At 57.4% G+C, this 11,946-nt stretch overlaps 1 protein-coding gene across 3 annotated transcripts in view; it reads right to left on the bottom strand.

Moving 5' to 3' along the window:
- The window catches only part of NOL4L (nucleolar protein 4 like), a 130,066-nt gene extending 118,126 nt beyond the window's left edge, over window positions 1-11,940 (bottom strand). For all 3 annotated transcript variants that reach the window (XM_019645797.1, XM_019645795.1, XM_019645798.1), the window contains exon 1: window positions 11,557-11,940. In XM_019645797.1, coding sequence (XP_019501342.1) covers window positions 11,557-11,877 — 321 coding nt within the window. In that variant the 5' untranslated portion in view covers window positions 11,878-11,940. The remainder of the gene's footprint in view (window positions 1-11,556) is intronic.
- Window positions 11,941-11,946: the final 6 nt, after the last annotated feature.

Genomic DNA, 11,946 nt, shown 5'->3' on the forward strand with positions numbered 1-11,946 from the left:
CATGGCCTCATCACAGATTCTAGGGTTATTGATTCGATCACAATCATAATCCTAATTATAGCTTCCTTTTATTGAGGACTTGACTATGTCCACACCCTGGTTCAGATGCTCCTATATATAAAAATATAGAGAAAGAATATAGAGCAGCAGGAGGATATATGTGAAGCCACAGCTATTATAACCCCATTTTACAGACGCGGAAACTAAGGCTCAGAGAAGAGAAGAGATTTGCCCAAGGTGGTACATCAGTAAGTGGCAGAGTCTGGACCCAGCCGCTGCCTCCACACTCCCCACTGCTCTGCTGACCTGCAGGGGCCTCCCAGTCAACATAAAATACTTTGCCCTCAGCTGGCTCCTGTCCCAGCCTCCAGCTCTCCCAGGGAGGCCCCAACCCCACAGAGCTTCCCAGCCTGAACTCCTGAACTGCCTCCCCACCACTCCCCACCTTGGCCAAGGTTTTCCTATCACCCCACAAAGGGCCTCCTAACCACCCTTGGGAGACTAACAGCTGTCTGGTGTGGGGATCTTTGCAGTGGGAAGGGGTGGTCCTCTAAGGGACCCTGAGATGGAGCAACAGCCCCGACTCTGTGGCCTGCCTGGCTGACTTGGTTTTATGCCATCTTCCCAGCCACCCCACAGGGTGTGGGTTATCACGCACTTAGACAAAAGATGCCAGGGGATCAGAACAGGCAAGCCATTTGCCCAGAACCAGAAACCGACGGCAAAGCTAGGATCCAAACGCAGGTCTGTTGTTGGCCATGTTACCTTCCAGCCTTCTCTATGTTTGCTCTACCTGGCAGAGTCCCTCTCACCTGGGCAGACCCCACTCCACATCCCCATGAAAATGACAATCCCACTGTTTAAGCATTTCACACGATTCCCTCCTTTGGTTTTTCCAACAGCCCTGTAGGGGAGGGACAATCATCAGACCCATTTTTCAGATGAAGAAACCGAAGCACCACGTGGTTCCTTAGCTGGGTGCCCAGCAGAGGCTGTGCCTTGGTTTGCTAACCTGTAGACTGGGGTCATAATGGCCTCCCAGAGTGGTTGAAGACTATGCAAGATTGTGGAAGCCAGGGGCTCTTGGAGACCCGCCCTTGAGATGCTCTCAGACAAGGCCCAAGGCCCAAGTGCGTTTTTCTCTCCCCGCCAACATCCAGTCAGGGACTGGCCTGCCAAAGGAAGGGCCCCATGTCTCCTTGAACATTTCCTCAGCCCAAGGATGCCGAGAAAACGATGAGTCATCCACCCAGGCAAAGGCCTCCCTGGAGCCTGCATCGGATCCCGGGCGGGGAAGGCTCCAAGCTGGGAAGGCCCCCCGCCCCCTCGTGAACATGGTGATTCCCGAGCTGGTCCCACCGAGGCCTGAGACACCAAGTCTCCTCCAGACCCTCCAAAGCCACAACTACCAGTGCAGAGGACGGCTCTTGGATTCTGCCCACTGGACGCTGCCCGTGTGCCTTCAGCCCAGATCTGTGCAGCTGCCTACATTTCTGGTGTCCTAAACTTCCCTCCTTCCATCCAACAATACGGCGTCAACTATGAGCCTTGAGCCCCTCTTCATGTTACCCAGTCCCAGCCACTCAACTTCTCGTCCTACAAGGACATCAGTCCCTCCTCTGTATCCCAGGCCAGAGAATCATGTGAAATTCGTCAACAGCGGGATTGTCATTTTCATGGGGATGTGGAAATGAGTCTGCCCGGGTGACAGGGCTCTCCTGGGTAGAGCGACAGTCGGGAGGGCCAGAGGGTAAGTAACGTGGCCAACAACAGACCTGCATTGGAATCCCACCTCTGCCACCAGCTTCCGGTTCTGGCCTTCTCTCTCGGCACCTATTTCTCAGCCTACTATTTCTCCTTCTCTGGAACACATCTTCTTGCCACAGCATTTCGAGGGTTCCTTCTAAAACCCAAATCTGACCTTATCTCCCCTCTACTAAAAACCCCTCCTGCGGACTCCTTGCGCTCCTTGATGGTGACGCACTAGCTCCTCTGAGTGGCTTTCCAGATTTTTCTCCTCCATTTGGCCCCAATTTTACCAGCTCATCCCCTCCATAACCCACAGCAGTTCTCAAGCTGATTTAACCAGTTACCCACCCCCACCCCATTAGAAATATTCTGCAGAACAGGCTTCTCCAGGAAAGTCGCCCGTCACCATCACACAGTGGGCCCTGGCCCCGCCTAAGCCTGTCCCGCCTCTCAGCCCTTGTTCCTAGTCCCACTCCCTGCCACGAGCTTCCCCCCTATTCTGCTCTTGCTGAAAAATCTGTTTTACCCCCTCAAGGTCCAGCTCAAATGTCGCCTTCCTGAGGACTCCCTGGACACCTTAGGGCAGGAGGATGGGTCTGGGCCCCTGGGGCTCCTGAGGTCCTTGGAGTACAGAACTGGATGGGTGGTTCTCAGACTCCTGCTCTCAGACAGCTGCTGTCATTGTTGTTCCTTCTCCCACTCCACCTGCCCGCCCTGCACCACCACCCCCATCCCGCAGTGGGGAGCCCCGTAGGGGCAGGGGCTATTCTGGGCCCTGGGGATATAGCAGTGAACAAAACAGACACATCTGCCCCAGTAGAGTTCATAGCCTTGCAGGGAGACAGATACTAAACATATAAACTAGTGAAAATAAATAAGTTAATTAATTAATTAATTAATTAATATATACAGAGGGTGTCGAAACACATATACACATTTTAAGAAAGGAAAACTGTATTAAAATTGTAATACTCAATATATGCCCATAACAAAAGATGAATACAAATCACATTTGACGTCTGCAATTACAAGAGGTGCTCAAAGTGGTGACCATCAGCATCCAGACACTTCTGATGACGGTGAACTACTGCTTGAGCAATGTTGACCAGTGTCCACTTGTATACATTGCTTTGGCACCCCCAGGGTGTGTGTGTGTGTGTGTGTGTGTGGGGGGGGGGGGGAGAGAGAGAGAGAGAGAGAGAGAGGGAGAGAGAGAAAGAGAGAGAGAGAGAGAGAATGTCAAGAGGTGATAAGGACTATAGAGAAAAATTAAATAGAAAGGAGTGCGGGGAGAGGGTTCAAGGGGCCTAAGGCAGTTCTGACTTGGTAATCAGGGACGAGGTGACATTTGGGCAAAAACCTGAAAGAGGAGAGGGAGCCAGCCATGTAGAGATCTGGAGGAAGAGTGTTCTGAGCTGGGAGAACTGCCAGTACAAGGACCATGGGGCTGGCTTGTGTTTGGTGGTTTGTGGGATAGCAAGGAGGGTATAGCAAGGGGGCCCGTGCGGCTGAGCCTGAATGAACAAGGGAAAAGTGGAGGGAGGTGAGGACAGCAAGGCAGCCGGGACCGGATCATGCAGAGCCTTGCAGGTTTCAGAAAAGACTCTGGTTTTTGCTTTGAGTGAGATAGGAGCCTTGGAGGCTTCTGAGCAGAAGAGGGAGAGAATCTGACTTGCTTTTTGCAAAGTTTTCTCTGGCGGCCAGAGTGAACACAAGGAACCTAGTAGGTAGGTGGATGCACCTCTAGGCTTGAACAAGGCTAGTGGCAGTGGAGGTAGTGAGAAGGTAAAACCTGAGATGTATTTTGAAGGTAGAGCCAAAAGGATTTGTAAATGGGTTGGATGGGGAGGGGAGGTGGTAAGAAAAAGGAATCAATAATGACTCCAGGTGTGGCCCGGGCAAGGGCAGGATGGAGCTGCTGGAATGGGGAGGACAGTGGGAGGAGCAAATGAGTGAGCAAGTGAATGAATGGATGAATGAATGAAGGACCCTCTGGGCTTTGGACCCAGATGGGTTCACACCCAGCGCTGATTCTCCGTGGGACCTTGAGCGAGTTCCTTCCACTCTCAACCTTAGTTTCCCCATCTGCCATTGAGAAGCCCAATGTCCTGGGGTGGCCAAGAGGATTGGATGCTGGGCGGGGGGGTCAATGACCTTGTGGGGAGAGGACAGGCCAGCCTCCCAACTTCCCCCTCTCCCCAATCCCCACAGCCTGCCCAGGCCTGGTCAGGCCTGTAGCTGTAGTTGAGATGAGAAGGGAAGGGGTGTGGGGGAGGAGTGGCATCTGTCTCCCACCAGGCTGGGTCTGGGCCAGTGGGAGGGCTGTCTGCAGCTCCGGGAAGCTTTTGTGGAGTGCACTTAGATGAGAGGACACCATGAGCCTGAGGAGGAGAGGTGGGAGGGCCACACCTGTGGACCCCTGCCTCCACACCCAGGGGCTCAGAGGGTCGGACAGCCATGGAACCCATGCCCTGCCACTTGCTCACAGGCAGACTCAGAGAGGTTCCCTGGCCTCTCTGATGCCTGGTTCTCATCTACCTCACAGAATCCAGGGTCGATTAAATGAAATAAAGTGTCTGGTGTATGGCAGAGGCTTGAAAACATGGGAGTTGTGCTCAGATCCTTGCCAGAGGGACGCAGTCATCACAGCAGCCTCATTGTGTTCTCTGTAAGATCCCAGAACCCAGAACTCAGGTTCGTGGCCAGGGACTAGGGCAGGGGTGGAACGGGGGTATGTGTGAGATGCTTCTGGGAGACTAAGCCTTCTACCTTCCTACCTGATGAGTACACACAAAACTTGGTAAAGCCCCAACCCTATTCCCTCTAGTACCCTGGCCTCTGGGAACTGGCACCCCCAGCACCAGGGAGGGATTCGAAGGCAGGAGGGACCACAAGAGCCTTCCCTGTGTGATAACTAGGAGGGCCGGCCGAGTGGCTCAGTTGGTTAAGAGCTCGCTCAAGAGTTTGAGCTCTGATCAACAGCAGTTCGAGTCCAGCCCGAGCTGAGCAGCCCCTGAGCTGCCAACAGGTAGCAGGATGGCTCAGCTAAAAAAAAAAAAACAAAAAACAAAAAAAACCTTTTTGATAACTAGGGAAACTGAGGCTTAGACCAGGGCAGGAACCAGCCATGGCAGACAGAGGCCCTGAGCCTTCATGTTCCCAACTCTGGGGGCTCATGTCACCCCTATGTTTTTCACCAAGACTTTTCTGGCGTTCCATGCTATTCGATACAACATAAACCAGGCTCCCAATGGCTCTGGAGATAGAAAAATGACACAGACACAATCTCTAGGGAACTAATAGCTGCTGCCCACCCACTGTGGTGGAGCTTGGCTGGGTACTTTATTTCCACTGTCCCATTTAATATCCATGACATCTTTCATCACCACCCCCATTTTCCAGATGACAAAACTGAGGCTCAGTGAGATCACATAGCAGCTAACACTTCCTAGGACTTGCTACATTCTTCAGGCTCTACATGCATTAATACATTCATCTTCACACCAATCCTTTACACCTGTTCTATGAAGGAGACAGGATTATCAGATCAATTTTACAGATAAAAAACTAAGGCCAAACTGGTAAAAGGGCAGAGCTGGGACTTGAACCCAGGGTCCCTTGGCTTGAAACCCCAAGCCCTGCACTTCCCCTCTATGTCAGGCCAGGCCAGGGGCAGAAAGCAGACTCAGGAGTCCTTGTTCTAATAAGCTGCCCACCTTGATTCTGCTCTCTCTCCTGCTTTGGGGTCCAGGGGCCAGGCTTGCTCTGACACAAGTAAGCAGAATGACCTTTCAAATGACAGCAGAGCCTTTTCCAAAGTTTGCCAAGCCTCCTGGAAGTGGGGCTTTGGAGCCTGTTTTCCAGATGAGGAAACTGAGACTTGGAGAGGTCAAGGAGGCTACTTCTTACCTAGGTCACATGCAAGGAAGTGGCTTGAGTTGGTTGGGGTCCCATAGGTCCTGGGCCCCTCCAAGTTCAGAGCCCCCTCTCCCAAAAGGATCCATCCTGCTCCCCATGATGCCTGGCTTTGGGCTTACAAAGTGCCACCATGGCAAAGGTCATAAGCTTTGTCCTTTTATCCTTATAGGGCAAGGAGCAGGGAGGAGAAGAAGGCTGGAAACTGTGGGGACAGGGACATGGCGCTACCTCTATATGTCCACTCCCTCCCTCATACTTGGCTTCAGCAGCTGCTGAGACCCCAGGGGCCACAAAGGCCAGAGCAGCCGCTCAGGCTGGCTCAGTTATGATGAAGGACACCCCTGCCAACACGGCACTGCCAGACTGACAAGGTCTTTTCTATAGGATCCTGAACATGTATGCATGCACACACAGTCACACTCGTGGTCTGCCAGTGCCCACACCCCAGGTGCTTGCACATCTGTCAACACAGACGCTCAATCACACACATCCACAAGCATGCAATCTCCCCTCCACCTGTACACATGTACACACACACACACACACACACACTGCCCCAGGCATGCAGAATCCTCAGCCCGCACATGGACAGGCACATGCACACCCACACCCACACAGTCGCATTTCTGCCTGCACACACACATGCACACAGCCACACGTGCACACACATGCTCTACTCATGAGCTCATGCATACATGCACAGCACTCAATCCCACCACCTTCAAGGTTAAGAGCTGGCTTGGAAAAGCCCAGGTTAGCCTGAGGCTGGGTTATGTTGTCTCTGGGCAGCCCCAGCCATAGGCTCCCTAATCCCCAGCCCTCCCAGCAGCATTTTTAGGGTGGGCTTCCTGACTCCTAGACATTCAGGGATGGGAAGGCAACCTGTAGGAGGTACAAAGGAGAGGATGTTCATTCCAGGTCTGACTCAAAGGAGAAGGGGGCAGGCTGCCCCCACCCCGGAGCAGACAGTGACCCAGGACCCAGAAGGGAGGTCCCAGAAAGGCAGAGCCTGATCCTCCAACACCACCCAGCCTCCAAAATGCAGTCCCCCAGAGTCCCCAAGACCACATTCACGGGGATCACTGAGGCTTACTTGATAAAATAGCCCACTTCTGCCATGAGAAATTCAAATGGAGCCCATGCCAGACCTCATGGTCAACTTTCTTCCCAACGTCCCCCAGGACCGAGGACAACAGAGGCCTCCTCCCTTCTCCTTACTCCATATCTGTCCTTGTGAGCCCCAAGAAAGCTCCCAGACACCTTACAGGGAGCCAATCCTGCCTCAAGCACCAGTCTGTGATTACAGACATGTTGACCAGAGGGATTCTTCTAAACTAATTCAGATTAAGGTGTAATCAACTGAAAGCTTGTCATGAAGGACCTAGGCTTTCAAATTGGATCAAGCTGCAAGACATCTCTGACAGGGTCAGAATGGACATGTGCGCAGGCAGTACCCAAGCTCAGGGCCTGTCCCCATCAGTGGTGCCCTTAGGGAAATTCTGAGCCTCCTTAAGCCTCAGTTTACTCATCTGAAGGATGGCAATAATAATAACAGCACTGAACTGGGCAGCTGTGAGAACTCGAAAAGTCAGTGGTATCAGCATCTCAGCACAGTGACATGCACACAACAGTTAACTCAGAAAGCGTCACTGTAGTGATAATTTGGAGAAAAGCAGGAAATATTGAGGCATTCAACGGAAGGTCACAACATATATTACACTGTGCTAAGTCAGAGGCCATTTCCCGCCTAGACCAGCGGCCGCAGGTGCCAAAGGTTTACACAAAAGCTCTGGGGAAAAAGACTGAGGACTGTGAAAATGCTCTCCACTAAATGAACGTTGTCTGCAAACTGGGAAAAGACCACCATTAGTCAATTTGGCCAGCGGAACACCTGGGGTCCAGCTCAAAAAAAGCCTGGTGTTGAGAGTGGAGTTTGGCAATCCGGTATTTCCCCTGGGGAAATGGTGCTCTAATGGGGGGATCCTGGCATGTGATGGGCCATGGAGAAGCCACAGTGAAGCACAGACATCTGCATTCCAGTCCTGACTCCCTACCAATGGACACTTCCTCTCCCAAAGCCTCAGTTATTCCATCTGGAAGATGGCAGAGTTGGGCTGAGAACATCTATCTCCAAGAAGCTTGGGGGCTTTCTGGTCCAGGGAGTTGACAGATGGTCCAGGGCCCTGCCCCAGACATAACCTGAGCCCCTTGCACAGCTCTGAGAGGCCAGAGGAAAAGGAAAGGGGTTGGTTCACTTTGTGGCTGAAGCTGGAACGGAATCAGAGGGTCTTGCCTCTAAGGGGTTTGCTTCCCCTGCTTGGCAGCCCACGGAGGCCGGAGCAGGCCAAACTCAAGAAATAATAAATCCTACCCAGGCTTTGCTCAGCCAGGAGGCCTAGCTGGCTCTTGTCATAAAAAGATCTTATCCCCAAGAGCGCCCCGTGCCCAGTGTGGAGGACTCCGCCCTCCTCCCCTCAGTCCTCCGCCTCCACTTCTATTTCCTGTGACAACCTGCAAACTGAAGACCAACTTGCCTCTCCCCCCACGCCCAGGCTTCTGCTGCTCGACCCCCGCCCTGCCCCGCCCCCACCAGGGCCCCAGCTGCAGGAGGCCCCTGCAGAGTGTAATTCCCCTTGCCCTCCTCTCCGCCCTGGGCCCGTCCGGACAGATTAAGCCTTTGTCACACACACCCAGAAAAGCTCAGGGCCAGATGGGACAGGACAAGTGGTGTCAGATCATCGACCTGCTGCTGGCCAGGACTCGGGAAGGGCCCCAACCACAGCACCGCATATGGCTGTGGGAGGAGGAAAGGGGGCCCAGGGAGGGGGCAGCAACATAGAAGAGAGATGACACACCATGGCCACCCTTAGGACCGAGCCCACGCAGGGGGCCCATGTTCAGCTGCTGGAGGACCCAACTCCCATACCCCACTTTCCTGAAATTGTTCTGCCTGGTTTCTTGATCATATCCTCAGTAGTACCCACTTCCCCCACCAGCTGGGTTCTCCAGGAGCAGGCACAGAGTCCAACCCACCCGCAAAGCCCCAATGCCCCCCACAAGGCCTGTGGGTGCTAAACAAATGCCTGAGACAAAGGTTTAAGGCCCAATGACCTTCACAAAACCCACCCAGGACAAAACTACAGGACCTCTCCTACCTGCCACCAGAGGAAATGATAACTTTAACTGGATGTGTGTGGGTGCTTGGGGGGGGCGGAGTGAAAGTGGGAGATGTCCTTTGCACCTTTCAAAGAAGGTCCCATTCAGCCCCTCCCCGGAACAAGCCATGGCTGCCCCTGAATTCCCAGCAGGACTTGTTCCTCTTAGATCAGTGAAAAGGAAAATGGAAATGGAAAAATAATAACTGAGCCCCAGGAAGGTGCTTAGATATGGGGGTGGCAAGACTAGGGGCATCTCCTGTGGCTGGCTCCGGTTGGCTGGGCAAGTGGCAGGTAACTAACAGGCTCTCTGGGGACCAGCAGGCCAGGCAGGTGGGTGTGGAGAGCTCAAATGGGCGGGCTGTCACAGGAGGGCAGGTCTGTTGTGTTTGTTATCCTCCTGGCAGCCTGGGCAGGGAGGCCTGGGGCCCCTTTCTCTGCCTCCCAGGCAGGTGGTCCCTTGGGGAGGGCTTATTATTGGTCTGGGAGCCAGGGTGGAGGCTTATGAGGCCCCTGCTGCCAGGGCAGGTCAGTGTGGGCCTCATGAAGGGTCTGAAGAGACTGGCTGGGCTGACAGGATGTGAGACCCAGGCCTAGCACCCAATTTCTGCATGTGGCCTGAATGGACACATGTGCTCTTGCTCTGCCTTGACAGCTGTGGCAAATGGGTTAGGGGAACTGCCTTATGATGCCCACTCCCTAGAGGAGAGGTCCACCCACACAGACGACCAGTAAGCCAGCTACCAGGTCTGGGGGTCACCCCAGAACTCCAGGAGCGGGTGCAGTGGGGGGCTCCTGCTCCAGACTAAGAAAGAGGTTGGGCCAATACTCCCAGCTCCCTAGGGAAGGATAACCTGGACGGGGTGGATGGGGGCCACTAACAGGGAAACCTGGAGCTCTCAGGGCAATGACCCAGGGTAGGAGGCACAGACCCAGCCAGCCATCTGATGGGTCACTGACCTCAAAAAACCACACCTATGCTGGGGACACTAGCCCAAGATCGGGGAGAACTGAGGGAGGTAGGAAATAGGAGGGCTGGGAGGGCTGACCTAGGCTGGGGAGAGGCAACGACACATACTCCCCTTGTGAGAAAGCGGGCACTGATTTGGGCTGGAAAAGGGGTCTCGGACTCCATCAGGGGAGGGGGCAATGATCCAGACTCCCCAGGTTTGGGAGAGAGCACTGATTTAGGTTGGGGGGTCCCTGACTTGCGCGGGGTGGGACACTGCCCCAGCCTTCCTCTTGGGGAATCCGACCCCGGCGCGCCCCTCGGCCCAGCCCTCTGCTCTGGGTCCGGCCGGTGCCGGCGGCGGCGCAGATGGGCTGCTGGCGACCGCAGAGGCAGCGGCGCGGTGATCAGCGCTCCTCGCAGATGGGCCGCCCGCCCTCCGCGCTCACGGCTCCGCACTCCCCGCGGCCTGCAGCCCCGTCCCCAGGGCGCGGGGGGAGGCGCCTCCGGATCCGTTCCCTGGCTCCCGCCCCCCTCCTTCTCGGCCCCCTCAGCCCGTGGGCCCGGCCCGGGCGGCCGCCGGAGGGGGAGGGGGAGGGGACAAGTGCACTTTTCGTAACGACCGAATCAATTGTGTGTGAAGAGCCCGCTCCGGCCGGGGACGGGGCTGAGCGCGGGGCGGGCGGGCCGGACGGGGGAGGAGCACGGAGGGGGGAGCGGGGGAGCGAGGGAGGGAGGGAGGCCGGCGCGGGGCCGGAGGGCCGAGGGCTGAACGCACTAATGGAGGGTCTCCGAGACGAAAAGTTCAAAGCTCAGCAGCGCCCCGAGAGCAGCCGCCCCCCCCAGCCCCCACCCGCTGCAGAACAATGAGGTCCCGCGGGGGAGCCGCGGGGCCCGCGCCGCACGCCCTCTCCAGGGCGCCCCGGGCCGGAGGGGACGCCCCCGCCCGGCCACCCGCCTCCTCCCGGCGGCTGCGGTTCCCCGCCCCCTCCCCCACGCCACCCCGCCCGGACCGGGCCAGCCCCGGGGACGGGGGAGGGGAAGGGATGGATAGGTCAGGCCGCCCCCGTCCCAGGGAGGGGGGAGCTAGGGGCCCGGGGGGCGGAGGGGGCGCCCCACCCACCCGCGGGAGGCTGCTCCTGCGCCAGGCTGCGGCTCGGGCTGCCCCTCCCCGGGCCAGCCTCGGGTGGGGTCGAGGAGACAGTGCCCGGGCGGGCCCCCTCCCCTGGCGCTGAGAAGGCGAGTGGACTCCCCGTCCCGTGGCTGCCCCTGCCCCCCTCCGCGGCACCACCCTACACACAGACACACACACACACACGCGCGCGCGCGCGCGCACACACACACACACACACACACACACACACACACACACCGCCCAGCCGGCCCGGGGGCGGGAGCGCGAGGCGCCCGGGACAGGCAGCCCCGGGGCGAGCGGGCGGGTGTGTGTGTGTGTGGGGGGAGCTCAGGCTTCGGAGCAGCCGCCTGCTGGCGGGGGGAGGGGACGGGAGGACTGAACATGCTGGGGTGAGCAGCCCGGGACAGCCTGCCCGGCACGGCCACAGCCCCGGCAGCGGCGCAGAGGGGGGCAGGGACGCCCCAAACCCCGAGCGCTGCCGTGGCGGGCCGGGGCGGGCGGGTGAGCAGGGACGTGTGCGCCTCGGGCAAGCCAGACCCACGGACAACCTCAGGACACACGTTCGGACACACATCCACACCCCCAACCCGCCCCCGCCCACCCCGAGCCCCGCGGCGGGACCGGCCCGCGGCCGCCGCGCGCGCACTCACCGAGCCTGTCTTGACCGGCACATACACCACTTGGCCCATCTTGGGTTCCCGGCCGCTGCCCAGGCGGAAGCCCTTGGAGCGCACCCAGAACTGGAACTTGCCTTTCTCGCCCGCCGCCGGGCCGCTGCCCGCGCCGGTCCCGCCGCCGCCCTGCAGGACCTCGGCGATCCGCTGGTATTTGCTGCGTGTCACCGTCTTGGTTTTGGCCGAGTCGCCGTAGGTGCGCAAGCACCAGTCCCGGAACTGGCGGCCCAGCTCCGAGTCCCCGGGGCTGCGCTCGCGCTCCCAGCCCCCGCGCAGCAGCAGCGTCGGCTTCGGCATCCTCCCGCCGCGCCCGGCGCCCTCGGGGGCGGGCCGGCCGCCGGGCCGCCGGGTGCCGGGTCTAGGCTG

The sequence above is a fragment of the Hipposideros armiger genome, unplaced genomic scaffold (assembly GCF_001890085.2).
Source record: "Hipposideros armiger isolate ML-2016 unplaced genomic scaffold, ASM189008v1 scaffold_94, whole genome shotgun sequence".
In the NCBI taxonomy this organism is placed as follows: Eukaryota; Metazoa; Chordata; class Mammalia; order Chiroptera; family Hipposideridae; genus Hipposideros; species Hipposideros armiger.